The sequence below is a fragment of the Cavia porcellus genome, unplaced genomic scaffold, assembly GCF_034190915.1.
Source record: "Cavia porcellus strain 051 isolate PalLab524CR breed Dunkin Hartley unplaced genomic scaffold, mCavPor4.1 scaffold_9, whole genome shotgun sequence".
Lineage (NCBI taxonomy): Eukaryota > Metazoa > Chordata > Mammalia > Rodentia > Caviidae > Cavia > Cavia porcellus.
Genome location: NW_026947492.1, coordinates 42,280,486 through 42,295,977, shown reverse-complemented (window position 1 = coordinate 42,295,977; position 15,492 = coordinate 42,280,486). Strand labels below are relative to the sequence as shown.

The 15,492-nt window shown below is 36.7% G+C and overlaps 1 protein-coding gene across 7 annotated transcripts in view; it reads left to right on the top strand.

Moving 5' to 3' along the window:
• Fat3 (FAT atypical cadherin 3) overlaps positions 1–15,492 on the top strand; it is a 646,812-nt gene that overhangs the window by 534,480 nt on the left and 96,840 nt on the right. For all 7 annotated transcript variants that reach the window (XM_063256268.1, XM_063256266.1, XM_063256271.1 and 4 more), the window contains 2 exons: positions 10,463–10,738; positions 13,015–13,225. In XM_063256268.1, coding sequence (XP_063112338.1) covers positions 10,463–10,738; positions 13,015–13,225 — 487 coding nt within the window. The remainder of the gene's footprint in view (positions 1–10,462; positions 10,739–13,014; positions 13,226–15,492) is intronic.

The following is a 15,492-nucleotide window of genomic DNA, read 5'->3' as shown; positions in this document are numbered from 1 at the left end:
TTGCCCAGGCAAGCTTTAAACTTCTAGGCTTAAGAGATCCTCTTGCCCCATTCTTCTGCATAGCCAAGATGATAGATATTTGCTACTATGCAAACGATGCTAAGTTTTCAGTCCAGATGACTGATATGCCTTATTTTTTATAAAAAACTAATATGCAATCATGTATGACAAGACTTTGAATGGATGCATTGTTTGAGTTCAGTGTTTGTTGATTAGATTTAGACTGATATCTAGGATAATTCTGGAGTTTGGTTATTCATGTGAACTCATAGGTCCTCCTTGAATGGGTCTGTCTTAGTTACTTTTCTCTTATTCCTGAGATAAAATATCTGATGTCCAAAGTTAAGAGAGGAATGTTTATCTGGCTCACAAAGATTTCAACCCTAATTGGCTGCCTTCAAGGCAGTGTGGCATATGGCAGAGAGTAGAGTTCATGGATTCCACAAGATAGCAAAAGCAACAAGCGGATGGCGAGAAGACTCTTTCTGGCCCTTACATTGTACCCAGGCTACCCACTTCAGGGAGGTGTAGCACTCATACCCTTAGTCCTACCCAGAACTATGTCAAACCAATCCATAGACTGATTTACTAATCACACACCCTTAATCCCAGTAGATTCAGCCTCCTCTGAAACATCTGCTTCATGACTGCATGAGTCTTTAGGAGCACATCTAGACACAAAGCATAACAGAGTCAAACTAGGAAGTTAGTAAAGGGTGTCAAGAGATTTCTTTGCAAAAGTATTTCCATCAAGCTGTGTTTCTACAGCTAATTCTTTCTTATGGAATAAGAACCAAAAGTTTCCAAAGTATAAATTCTTTAACAAAAATTACATTATTATCATCAAAAAACCATCACTCTGTCAACTCAAGCTGTGTTAGGCCCAAGTACTCCACCAATCTCTACCAATTAAGGCCTCTCTCACATTTACCAAAGCCTCCCTGGCAGTGGTGACAAGAAAGGCTCTCTGAATCAGTTAACATTTTTAGTGTCAGGGACATTATAACAAAAGGATGTTTGAGAAATAAAAGGCATTCTGTATTTCTTTTAGAAACCATTTATGCATGCTCCAATCCTTGACCTTAAGCAACTTAATGATTTCACTATCAAACAGATATCCTTCTCCACATAACTAAATAAATGTCCTATAGCCCAAAGACACCTGTTCAGTATTCCTTTGAGAACTTTTCTCTCCTTTGTTCATTTAGGATCATAAAACACGGTATGACACAAGCTTCAAATCGGCCATAAACAACATGTTGAATTTTACTTCACAAATTTCAAATAAATCAGAGCCTCAGGGATTCAGTGTCTACATGTAAACCCTATCTTCATCTTCATTGTGCCCTGTTCTCCCAACTTTCATAGGATTCTTGTACTTCAGAGCTACAAACTCTGAAAATACATAAATATCTTTTTTCTTTACTATAAAGTACAGAATATAAAAAGGAGCTGTGAGTTTCAAGTTACAAAGATTTCATAAGAAGTAAAGGAAAGAACAAAGCCTCCCAACATTTACAAAAACCTCTAATGAGATGGGCAAAGATGTCTGCATAAAAGTGTTTTTACTTTGTGTAGGATGTTAGTGTGTGTTTTCTAATATAGCACAGAACCAAATTGGTCCCCAGGTTGATGTCTTAAAAGTTCAGACACAAGCAAAGTTTTCTGGCTTAGAGGAGAAAGATGAAAAGGAGGTGATACAGTCTATACTGTTGTTGAAGAGATGAAGAGTAATGAGAAGCACTGGCTGGTGGAAGTTACTTCCTTCTCCCAAGGATACAAGCAGAACCAGAGGCTCAAGAAGAGCAGAAATAATGAAGTTCCAAGAAGGATGTGCCCACCTTCTCTCCAAACACAAATGAGCACTGCAAAAAAAATATGTTAGAGGAATTCTATGCCTACTTTCCAGACTATGATTATTACATATAATTTGGCATGGTAAAGAAACAGTATTCCTTGTGGAAATAATGAATTCCAGGCTTAGGGTAGGAGCCTGGGTAATTTATCCTACCAGGGATTACTAGTGGAATCATGTTACAGGGTGATAAGACGCTATTTGAATTGGCTTCTATGAGACAAGGTGGAGAAGTTGTTTATAACTTAGTTACTTTATGAGTTGGGTATTATTTGTTGTATGCAGAATTGTCTTCCTCCGTCTCTGTGAGATGTCTACATCCTAATCTTTGGAACTTTCATGTTATGCTACATGTCAAAAGGAACATTGAAAATGTAATTAAGGTTACACATACTAAAGCAGAACGTGCATCCTGGACTATCCAGATTCCAGATGGCAGCCAGGATTTACCTCAGCAGCATAAGCGCCTGCCTGGCCAGGGCAAGGTTGCAAGTTCAATCTCTGGTACCAAAACAACAACAACAACAACAACAAAAACAGATTCCAGATGGGCACCATCTAATTATAGAAGCCCTGAAGCAGTTAATTGTCTCAAGCTAGAGTGAGAAGAACAGTAACAAAGGTAAAGTCAGAGTTTCTAAGCATGAGATATATTTGTGACATCATTAATAGCTTGAATATGAGAGGACAGCATAAAAAGGAAAACAAGTGGCTTTAGGAAACTGAGAGATTGCCCCAGCTGACAGTCAGCAAAGAAATAGGCACCCTAGTCCTGTTATCTCCAGGAACTGTACTCCTTAACAACCTGCATGAACTTGGAGCAGATTAATCCCAAGAGTGACCAGAAAGGAACATATCTGTGCCAACCTCTTGATTTTCGTCTTGACTTCTGGCCTATAGAACTATAAGATAATGATAGTGGATTTTATTTAAAATTTATATGCTTGTGGTGACTTTTTATGGGAGCAATAGGAAACTAATCCACTATTGTGATTTACAAATGAAAATGAATCTAAAATGTGGCTCTCCCAAAAGGTCAGTGGATAAACATACACAGTAAGACATAGGAACATGTAACACCTAATACTCTCACAGTAAGATATTTTCCTGTAACACCAGAGAAGTTAAACAAATGTTACCATTATACACATTTATAACGGGAAATCGAAGCATAGGCTGTTTAGGTGACTTGCCCAGGTGTACACAAGTAAAGAAATACATACTTTCTTCTATACAGTTCACTGGGGAAAAGCATACTGTATAATGCAAGAAACCCTATCCCAAGTTTAAGTCAGTTCTTGATACATTGCTGTCCATGCAAGATACCAGGGAAAGTAGCTCAATGTTCTCTTCCTCGGGGGTAAGACCTTACATTCTTCATGGGTTGCTATAAAAATAAAAAATGTTGAGAAAGTTCTTGGAAGCTTGAAGTGCTGAACATACACAAGCCTTATTAATTAACCTGATTCTCAGCTTAAAATTGGAATGACATACATGACAGCTATAAACTATATGTGTGACTTTCATTGTTAAATGTGAAAGCTGAGATAATCATGGCCGAATAATCTAAAAATTACATTGGTTCAATTCAGGTACTCAAAATGTGTGATTTTATTTTAATAAGTTTCTTATCCATGTTATGCTTTGGATTTGTAAAGACAGAAAACCCAGTTTGTATTTTTATGCTCCAAATCCAAACTTTCCATTATAAAACCTCTTTCTAATACTCCACAATTCTTAAGCTTTACGAAGGCAGGTTCATTTAGCCGTTCTGCAAAAAGTCTGCATCCCTGGGGCTGGGAGGGTATAACCGACCTTTCAGAAGAAACCCTTGCCCTTTACCCTTTGAAGATCTGTTGGTCCTATATGTACTGTGTTTCAAGTTCCTCACAAGCCCTATTTCTTAGGAAGCAGATTTTATCTCAAAGATTTGGTTTTGTCTCATCCCCTCCCTCCACCTACTCCTGCTTAAAAAAACAGGGAAAGCAAATCATTTTGCTAACGATGTCCCGTGAGTACCAGATCAAGAGACACCCCAGGAACCTCCTCTCATCAAGGGTGTTCTCTCATCTACTTTAGCATCATCTGCCTCTTAGCATGTAAAGAAGGCAGGGGCCCAACCCTTCCTCGTGTGTTTAGATTAAGAAAACACCGAAACAACTGCAAGCGCATTCAGATAAAATAGGCAGCATGCTGACTCTTAAAATATAAGACTTTCTGTTAAAAAATATAATGATACAAGTTAATGATATGTAATAAACATGTGCCTGACAACTTAGGAGAAAATCCATTTTTGAAAATGTGTTCCAATTTTAAAGGCAGCAGGAAACTTCCTGTTTAATCTCATGATTAACATTCCTGAAATGAGTGGTCATGTCCTTTATTCATTGTGTAAATTAAGATTTCTTCATAGCAAAGAACGTAATATTTACATATATATTTGTTTGCATATTTGTTACATATATTGTGAATGTCTGTGTAACTCAATTGTCAATGGGAACGATGCAAGGGGATACGTGCAGAATGTCTCCTTAGGACCTGCGTTTGAGGCTGGACTTGCCCTAGTTACTTTGGGCACATCCCTTCATATTTTCCCTGTGGATGAACTAGTGATAATAAAGTCTGAGAAATTAATATCATACTTATTTGTATACTGTAAAATAGGTGCAAGCTGACATGATTTTTCAGCTTACATGTGCAAAAACAAAACTAAAAAATTGTGAGCTTTAAGCTTGGAGAGAATATAAGAGGCATCTCTCCTGAAATCACAACTATACAGTGTTTTCAGTGTGGTTTTGAAATGCCAGCAGAGGCAAAACAGAATTTCAGTAATTTAAAACTTAATTGGTTCTAATAAAAGACAGAGCTCTTATCCTGCAACCTGCCCCTGTAGATACTTCATACCATGAGCCTTTGTAAGGCAGCACTTGGCTTCTACCCAGACTTAGCTTAGAAGAGCTTGCAAAACCCAAAGTGTTTGTGGTGGGCAGATTGAAACCAGCTCTGAAGAGACTTCCTATATTCAAGTTTCCTCCTGCTTTGATTCCATTGTACTTCGTTAGGCATTTCAATTACCATTTTGAACACAACATCTTTGAGAGTTACTTTGCTTTGTTTGTTAGTTCAGGAGCTCACAAATGGCCCCAACTGTGGGAAATAAAAAGCAAATGAGGAAAAGGAAGTCTTTTACAGAGAAACACTTGTTCTGACTGTAGATTAGGCTCAAGACAAAAGAAGCAGAAAGAGGCAAGCTTTTCAAGAGCACATCAACTTTGAAACTTTGTGAAGGTCAGGGCAGCCTTGCTGGCCAGAAAAGCTTTTTATTCCATTAATATAACTGTCTCTGTGAACGCAAATATCTTACATCTTGACTATATTGGACATTTTAAAGGAAAGAACTAGCATCAAGGAATATAGTATGGTTTTACACATACATGGAAGATGAAAATAAAACCCAAAATTCTATTGGCACACTTTCAACTCTGTTTCTAGCACAAACTACAGGACATTAAAATCATTCCTAGGAGCAAGTTGTTTTGTCACAGAGGCGATAGTTCTGCCCCTTTTCTCATACTCAGAAAAGTATATTTGTATTAAACAGTAATACTGTATCTGTTTATAAGGATAGCAATGGCCTGGCCACATTTATTTCAAAAAACTAAATAGTTTCCTGCAGTGCAGCCAAATGTAAGTGTGTTATACAGTGGAGAATCAACAGAGGCTTTTTTATTAGTCAGGGCAAAGATAAGAACATTGTTATGTCCGCTGGTGCTTAACGTTTTGTTCTTAATACTAAGTGATGTGAGCAGACAAGGTAAAACACCTTGCATACTAAGAATTATAAAGGAAAGGGAAGAGCATCTCCATTTGCATATTATATAATGGTCTATCTAAAAACCTTCACAGAGTAACTGGAAAAACTACTGTAAATGGTAGCAAATTTACTAAAGTATCATTATAAATTAACAGAAAAATAGCCTATTTATATTGCCCAAAACATGAAAAAAATAGAAAGACATATTGAAAAAGAAGATCCTACTTAGTATAAACATATCCTTTAAAAAATCTTCAAGACATACTTGAGGCAAACAGAAACATCTCAAAAAACCAAGACAGCAGATGTGAGCATATGAGAAAAGTCAAATTATGTTCTTGGAGAGGAATACCACAGTGTAAAGAAACCAGTTCTCCCATAGCTAACCTTGCATAAGTCTAATGAAAAGTACTGTCAAGCCATACAACTTGATTGTAAAGTGTATGAGGAAGAACACAGCCAGAAATACTCTGACAAATAACAAAAAGATAGCCGAGGCTTCCAAACATTAAGAGATATCATAAAATTCTACAAGTAAACATTTTGTTACTCTTGCATTAAAAAAAGATAAACCACTGTATTAGAATAGAAAATTCAAAAATATATCAATGCATATGTAAATTTAATACAGAGTAAAAGTGGCTCCTCAAATCAATAGAAAGTGATCAGCATTTTTGAAAGTAGCATTGAAACTTACAGGGCCATGTAGGAAAAAATAAAGCTGAATTCAGTCTTCAAATAATATGCCAAGATTCCTCACACAACATGCCAGGAAAGTTCCACATGGATTAGAAATATAAATGAAAGAAGAGAAAATATAGAAGTGCTATTTTTAAAAGATGGGTATGTTTAGCTATAAATCAAAAGTACAGATAATATTCTAAACTGTGACTTCACGTCCAGAATCTATGAAAGAAAGATCAATGTATTCACTTTAGCACAGCAAAAAAATTACTATGGGCAACATCGAATACATAACAAAATTGAAAATATATTTGAAATTTATGTCACAAAATTAACAAAAATAAAGAAGATCATCTAACCACAGAAGAATAAGCAGTTATAAATGGTCTAACAAAAAAAGAAAAGCAAATGGCTGTTAGAATATGGAAACTACACTAAAATACCACTTCTCATCTATCATATTGGCAAAAAACTCAGATCTTAACACTCGCTTTTTTGGCAAGCCCATGAGAGATAGTTATTCTTATAGATTGCTGTGGGAATCCAAAATGATAAAGCCTTAGAAAAGGAAAATATAGAAATAACTAACAAAATTATAAAAGGACTTATCCCTCAAATGAAGAAATCCCAATTCTTAGATGCAAATATATGCTACCAAAAAAAGAAATGATGAAAAAGAATACCATGACCACAAGGCTGCTCTCCACATACTTTGAAAATTGAAAATTGAAAATATCTGAAATTAGCAGCAACTCGGACTAGTAGAATTAACTATGATAGATCTAAACAGTAGAGCAATACCTCTATAATGCTGCGGAATTATCTTCAGTATGCATGACGTTTTCTTAACCACACTAAGGACATTTGGGATCAGATAATTCTTTGTTTTGGGTCTGTCCTGTGCATGACAGTATGTTTAGCAGCATTCCTGGTCTACACACAATAGATGTCAGCAACATCCCCACTTTAAGTTGTGACAGTGTATTTTTGGAGTGACATTTTTGCAAATTCCCTATGTAATAAAATCATCCCTAGTTTGAGAACAAGCATAATTTCCACAGGAGAAAGGAGAAACAAATGTAAAATCAGTGACATTAAGTAAAAATCTACATGTTTTAATTGTGAAATGATAATAGCAATATGAACTCACAAAACAATTACTTTTAAAAAATCCTTCTCTATCTAGTCCAATAAATATTCAAAATCATAATAGCCAATATTGAAACAGTAAGTACTCCTACCACTAGATTGTGTACTCTATTACTAACTAAAAAGAAACCAAGTCTTTGGGGGGAAATAAATCATTTAGGATTTTGATGCAAAAGATCATACAAAATGATCCAGGAAAAATTAATCAGAAACAATTAGACAGCACTCAAGGAGTCCTGAGTTTATATCAAAAGAATCTCAGCCAACCTGAAGACAATCTGACTGGCCAAAAAAGTACTATTGTGATCAATAAAAAGACTAATTCTGCATCAATCCATTAATAAAAATCATTGCTTTAATGGACAGAAACAATCAGATGTGACTGAGTTCATGAGTTTCTAATAATGCTTGAAAAAATTACTTCATTAGTCACTTTCAGAAGATTTAAAGGCACCACCACCTTATTTCAAAGTGATTGAGGAAAATAAATATTTTTCCTATCTTTCTACATGAACTGTACTTCAGAGTAGCCAAATAGATGTGAAATTTCTTTGTACAAAACTATTCTAGCCAATAAATGCAAAAGCATCATAGAATTATAATATCAAAATTTGAAAATTTTAACAAATGAATGTTAATCCATACAATGATTATCACGGAATAAGAGAGAGATTTAGATGTTATGCATCTTCAGAAAAAAGTACATTGTGTTGTTCAGAAGAGATGTTCATCTAAAGAAGAAGGAACAAGAAATTGAACCCTGAATCTTTTTGAGCCTCCTAGATCAAATGATCAAGAAATAAGAGATTCAGGGAAGAGAACAAGAAGTCACTAAGAAGCAAGCCTTCCCTGTGAATCAATACCCCATGCACAGCTGCCTGGGGTCAGGGGTAGACAGCCAGACTCCAGCCCCTTCCCTCATGAGGGTTGGGAAACAACAAGAGCCTGTAAGCAACCAGCTGTTCCAGAGAAATACAGGCTGCAATGATAGCTATAGAGGTGAAATGCAATTTGATGCTTGTGGTGTTTGGTGTTTCACTGACTTTGGGGGTCTAGGCTGGTGGTCTGATCATCTATGCAGAAGATAACAGCATGCAGTGTGGTATCTAGGGGGGAATATCCTTCTGAAGGTGGTAGCCATTGTTAATTCCCTATTATCTTGTTTTAAAATCCTGTGTTATTTTGATGGATTTGTTGGGTTGGGTTTTATTCTGTTTTGTTTGATTTTGTTATATCTGATGGCACGGGAAGCTTTTTCAAAAAGTACAAGATATATTATGATAATCATTTTGGATTTACTATTGTCTTTTTTGTTTGTTTGTTTGCTTGTTTGTTTTGGTCTTTTTGAGACAGAGTTTCAGTATGCAGTTCAGGTTGACCTTGAACCTACTTCATAGCCCAAGTTGGTTTGGAAGTCTCAATGATTCTCCTGCCTCAGCCACACTAGTAGTGGGATTACATGCATGCGCCACCATACCCAGCTATTGTCTTGTCTTGAAGTCCTTAAATGCATTCATTGTTTTATTTTTATTGTTTCTATTCTGTTCTGTTTTGTTCATATTTACTGTGTCTGAAAAGGTATCTGCAGCTATTTTAAAGACAATAAGAGGCATTATACTAATCATTGTTGATTTCCTATTGTTTTGAAGCCCTGTGTCACTTACATTGTTTTTTTTTTTTTTTTAATGTTTTGATTGGCTTTATTCTTTTCAGTTTGCTTGGTTTTACTTTCTTTAAAATACAAATTAAATTAAAAAATACAAGGAACATAGAGATGTTGAGAATAAAACCACAGGGGGTTATAAGAAAATTCTTACTGGGAGCTAAAGAGAAAATGGCTTCATTTCTTCAACATCAATAATAGCATAAAAATGGCAAGGAAATAGCATTAGAAGAGACATTTATAAATTAAAACATAATTAAAAGATATATTAACCAATTGCAATTCTTGGACCTCATTCCAGATTAAAATACATTAATATATACTCATACACACATACAAGCACATACAGAAAGTGTTAACACAACTGGAGAAATATGAACACTAATTGATGATATTTAAGAATCACTGTACTCTCCATTTAGGTACAACAATACCATTAAATGTGTGTTTTTGTTTATTCTAACAGTATTTTAAAAAGACATGTGTTTAAAGTATATAATAGCTGCATTTGTTTCAAAATACTTGGAGCAGCAGATGGGCATGAAGCAAGGATAGAGGAAACCCCAGTAGCCATGAGCTGATCATTGTCAAAGCTGAGCAATGAATACAAAATCACGCATTGAACGATTACTTTTATCTCTCACTGGAAATTTTCAAGACATTGCTTTATGAAAGACAACAATTTGGAAACTTCTATTTTATGTATCACTGGCACCGTGTTCTTGGCAATATCGCTCCCATCTGAAGGAAAATCTCGAGGTGTGGGCAATGTAGGGAATTTCTGACTGTGCCAAGTCCACCTGTTTGTCTCTCCCTTCTGCCTGTCTCTGTGACTCTTCCTTTCCTGTCACCCTCACCACATACCTCTACCATGAGAAGAAACATGTAACAGGAACTTTTAATAGCCTGAGGTTTAGCTCCGCAGCATAAGGCCTGCCCAACAAGCTCAAGGTCGTGAGTTCAATCTCCGGTACAAAAAAAAAGAACTTTCAATAGTAAAAATTTACAAGATGAAGACCACCTTATACCTTCTGGTAGCTGCCACATTTTCCAATTAATAGTGAAAATATTTATCAGCTCATAGTTTATGTTCCTCCCAATGTGTGCTACTAGTTTATGGTCCGTCTCTCATTACAGTGTTTTTATAGGAGAGCTTCCTAGCTTCCTACATGTTGAGAAAGCTGCTAGAACCTAGGTCCTAAGGACATGGAGGGGAAAAGAGAGAGGGAGGAGACTTCTTTTATTGGCAATGAGTGAGCTGGTACTAGTCATTGCTCTGGTCTTCTTTTAACTACAGGTATTTATCAAAGTGTTGGACAATAATGATAATGGCCCAGAATTCTCTCAGCCAAATTATGATGTGACAATTTCTGAGGATGTGCTTCCAGATACAGAAATACTGCAGATTGAAGCCACAGATAGAGATGAGAAGCACAAGCTGAGCTACACTGTCCACAGCAGCATCGATTCTACCAGCATGAGAAAATTCCGGATTGACCCGACCACTGGTGTGCTCTACACTGCTGAGAGACTGGATCATGAGGCCCAGGATAAGCATATTCTCAACATAATGGTAGGACCAAACTGCTGGTTTGCTCTCCTGACAGAACCATTAACAGTGCAAGGCACAAATACCCTAGTCTTCAGAAGTGTGGGACCTTTTGGTTTTGGAAATAGCAGTAAATTTGGTCTTTTCATTGCCAGGTTGCATTCATTTTTTTTGTCTTTTTATTTCAATGAAGAATTACCATTGTTAGAATATATATATATATATATATATATATATATATCCCCCAGCCAAATTGAAGCATTACATAAATTCTGCAGATGTTAGCAGCTCTGTAAATGCTGTTGACAGACTGGCTTGAGAGGGAAGAAACAGGCCATATTCCCAGACTGTATGATTGGTTCACTTCTAGAATATAATGTGAAAACTTTTAAAAGAAGTTCCTTTAGAAGTTAGTCACAAAGGCAATCATTTACAACCTATGCAATCTTCAGTCACCGGAAGCATTTACAGACCCAATTTACTACTTACTACACTGACCTTGGACCTAGTACTAAGTACAGGAACACAAAAGAGATCTATCAGAGCCTCACTGTGCTCCTGAAGACCAGGTAGGATGACAAAAAGTTAAGTTTGTGTACTGATTGGCTTTAAAATACACTAAGATTCTACAAATTCCCAAGCAGCTAAAAATAATAGTTCACTAAATGCTACTTTTCTTTCATGAGATGGGAAACATTCCTGGACAAGAGGAATTTTATGTTGCCTGCCTTTGCCTATGGTTTCTGCCTAAAACTCTAAGGAAGCAAAGGGGCAGCTCACTGAGTCATCTAATTCATCCCTTTGACCATTCATTCATTCATTCAAGAGATACTTCTTAAGCATGCAGTGTCCATCCAGCACTGCTCTAGGTTCTGCGGACACAAAAGGGACAAAGTTCCTGCATGTTTAGAGCCAATGTTCAAATGCAACCAGCCTGTGCCAATAACCCTGTGACAAAGAGTTCAGCTTGTGCTTTAGGTGTGGCAGACAAATCTGTAGAAATTCAGCATACTCACTGGATCAATTTTGTATGAGCTTTCTTTGAAAGAAGAAGCCTTGTGCTGGTGGCTAACTCCATTCTCACAGTTCTAGTCAATTCTGTTCATTCTTTCCTTAAAACTATAATTCAGTTTGGTCACCTTGTACCATTTGTCATTTATGTTACTGAAAATTAAGAACAAATAAGTCCCTCATGCCACCTTTCTCCAAGCCGTGTTAGCTATTTTACCAATTCCTTCAAGGTGCTATTTATGAAACCCTCTTTCTTTTTGACGGCTCCTTTCTGTATATTATGTCATATCTTTACATCTTTCTGGGAAATCAGACAGTCTAAAATTGAACAAGCCAAAAATACACATTTGATTAGTGCTGCATCAAATGATAGCAGAATCATCTGGTTGTGGTTAAAGACCACACTGTTTATAAACTTCTCCCATTTGCCAAACAGGGGGAGTTGTAAAGCTCTGGGGCAAAGTGCTTTGGTAAAATCACACTTAGGTTTCAACTTTTAAAAATTAAGATTGGCTTCATCTTACCAGAGTCAGGATCCTCTCTCAACTCTTGGCCTTTGTAAATACTGAGTCTTCTAGTAAGGAAGCACCACATGCCATCATCACCACCATTCTGCTGCCTCTACTTGGGCTTGCTGCCTCTTCCAAGAAGTCAGACACTGGGTTAAGTTCTTCTTCCTACTGTCTTTAAGTGCACTTTTAATGTATCCCATGCCTTCAGTTAGTACTGTGTGCTGTGCTTATTTGCTTGTTTGAGTTCCCCACTCTAATCTTCTTGAGGAAAGGACGATACCCATTTTACTACTAAACCACAGGGATTTGATAGGCAGTAGATAACAATAAAGGTGTGTTGAATGAATGAATGAATGAATGCCCATGAAGCATTGTATTCATATATTCCACTCTTTATTTCCCCTTTAAAAGAGCCACCACTCACCATTCCATGAGCAGCTTTACATATATAACAAGCAGGAAGTAGCTGTGTAGGGACTTAGAGCAGAGTGCTATGATTGCACTCTCAAGATATCAGTTCTACAGGCATAGAGAAAGCCCAGATGATAGGCCAGGCATCTAACCAGACAGTAAAGATGAAGTGACCCCATTCTTCATTTGTACAAAAGCAATCTCTTGGTAATATCCCTACTTAGTGAGCACCTACTAGGTGTCAGGGTTGGGTCAAGCACTTCGTGTGCATCAAATTATCTCATTGTGACTTCACTGCTTCATAGCCACATGAGTTTTTTGCAATTTAAGGTTTTAGTCCTACTCCTTCTTGTATTTTGCCTAAAGGTCAGAGATCAGGAGTTTCCTTATCGAAGAAACTTGGCCCGAGTCATTGTGAATGTGGAAGATGCTAATGATCACAGTCCTTATTTTACCAACCCACTGTATGAAGCATCTGTGTTTGAATCGGCTGCTTTGGGATCAGCTGTTCTGCAAGTGACGGCTCTGGACAAAGACAAAGGGGAAAATGCAGAACTCATATATACCATAGAAGCAGGTGAGAGCTGCTGCACTGCACAGATTTCAGTGTAATGCATGGCACTGTACCACCTTGTGAAATGCAGATTGTTATAACTCTAAATGAAATTTTTGGCCAAGCAACCATCCTATTTATGTGTGATGGTGTGTAAAGTTCTTGGCATTTCAGTGATGTTTTTTATTATGGACAGCAAGAAAAGAGTTCCTCTTTGTGCTCAGTCTCAAATTTTCTGTGGAATGGTGAACGGAGAAGAAATGTGCAATACATTCTGGGGCTTTTACCCATGGCCCAACCAGCCATGGCCTCAGACTAGAATAACCAAAGTCTGCCATCACCTCAGAGCTGTTCTGTGAATTGAATCTCACATATCTTTGTTTATTTATCAGGAGGTGGATTGTGGGCTTCAGAACTCCCATCATTAGCACAAGCTTCATTGGAGGCAGTTTGAGTAAAAGATAGTTAGAAGATGAGGGTTTGAATTACCTGTTTAACCTGACAGATAAATAACCACAGCCTGCTTTGTTAAATTTGAGATTTTTTTAAAAAACTAATTTCAATATGTATAGGATAAGCTCATAATTTACTCATGATTTGAAGATGGATAACTAGACAGCATTATGACACAGCAATAAATGTCCAAGCAAGAGATAGGACTGTGGACCTAAAAGTGACAGATATCCTTTATCTACTCTATTTTCCTTCCCTTGTTCTGTCTCTTGGATTATTCAAACCACACATTTCCAAAATGTTCTGCAACATTATGTCTGCCATGCATAATGCCAAGCACATTCTCCTTTCATGCCAGCAATAGAAAGGCTTCTTTCCTTTCATATAAATGTAGGACACTTTTATGAGTAGCTGAATTAAAATAGAAATGCTAGAATGACAGTCTTGGATTAGAAATGTTAGCAAAAGAAAAGCCAATAACCAACTTTTTTTTTCATTTCATTTTTTTATGAAGGAGAAAAAGAAAAAAACAGAAATAGGGTACCAACTTTTTAAAAATCAAGTAATAGTCTAAAACTACTTTAGACCCCAAAATTTTACCTGAGTCTGTATTAACCTCTAAACAGAAAATGAAAGAAAAAGAAAATTGTTGATCGCTAACAGCCAGGTGCCTCAAGAGAATTCCTCCATTTATTTTTTAGATTTCCATAAGATTTTCTTTCAACCTAAAATTTTGCTAGTGCTTTGAAATGCTACTTAGCATCTCTTGATTACCACACAACATGTTTTATTATTTAATTGTATAATCTTTATTCTTTTGGTTCCACAAATAGCAAAGGGAAATCTTTCCAAGAAAATGTCATCTAATCTGGCAATTCTCTTTTTGATTTTTCCTAATCATTTTCTCCCTCCATTCATTGATGCCTATACATTGTTTCTTATTTGTATACAAAGCCTATTTTTAACTTTTTTTGTCATTTTTTCTAAATATTTGTCTGTCTGCTTCTACCTGCTTTTTACAGCAGCTTATGGAGACTACGGCTTCTCTAGATAGCCAGATAGTTTTTAAAACCATAGGGAGTTTCCCAAGAAGTGATTAACTTATCGTCCAGGAGAAAGACTGCTCCACTTGTGTTTTGAACTCCAGCCTGGTTCTATGGCATTTCTTAACAATGAGCTAAAACAAGAAAAAAATTATTTCCTTTAAATTTCCTTTATAAATATAACTCAAATTTCCAGAAAAACTACAGAAAGGATTAAGATCTGAGAGGAAAAAAGATGTTTGATTATATATGTGTACACAATAATAGGAATTGCCATCTGCACAGTAAGTCTCTTAGAGCTGGTAAGCCCCTCCACAGTGATGGCTCTGGGCAGCAGAGTGTAAGAGAAACCCGCAGCCTAACTGTTCAATCAGATGGAGCCTTGGTGGATCATAAGACGCATACACATAGAGAATTTAAAACCTTTTTTAGATCAATCTCTTTTCTCATTCTTTCTGCAAATAACTACTGAGCACCTTCTTTGTGGCAGGCACTGTGCTATGTCCCAGATAAATGATAGGAAAGAGAAGAATAGCTTGTACCCAGTTAACAAAGTCCACAAGAAGCCACAGATTGCAGGAAACCAGGACAGGTTTAGTTCCAAAGATCCTAGATTAGAAGGAAATAATAAGCAGGAAGTGGATTCCAAGGTGTGGAGGAGGAAAAGAGGAGGAGCTGATGCATGAACACAGTGTGCTGGGAAGGTACAACATGCAGATTAGGCCTCATGGGACTGCATGAAGTGCTCCTGAAGTTTAAAAGCTGGCTCCACTTAGTGTCCACTGTAAGGTGTCT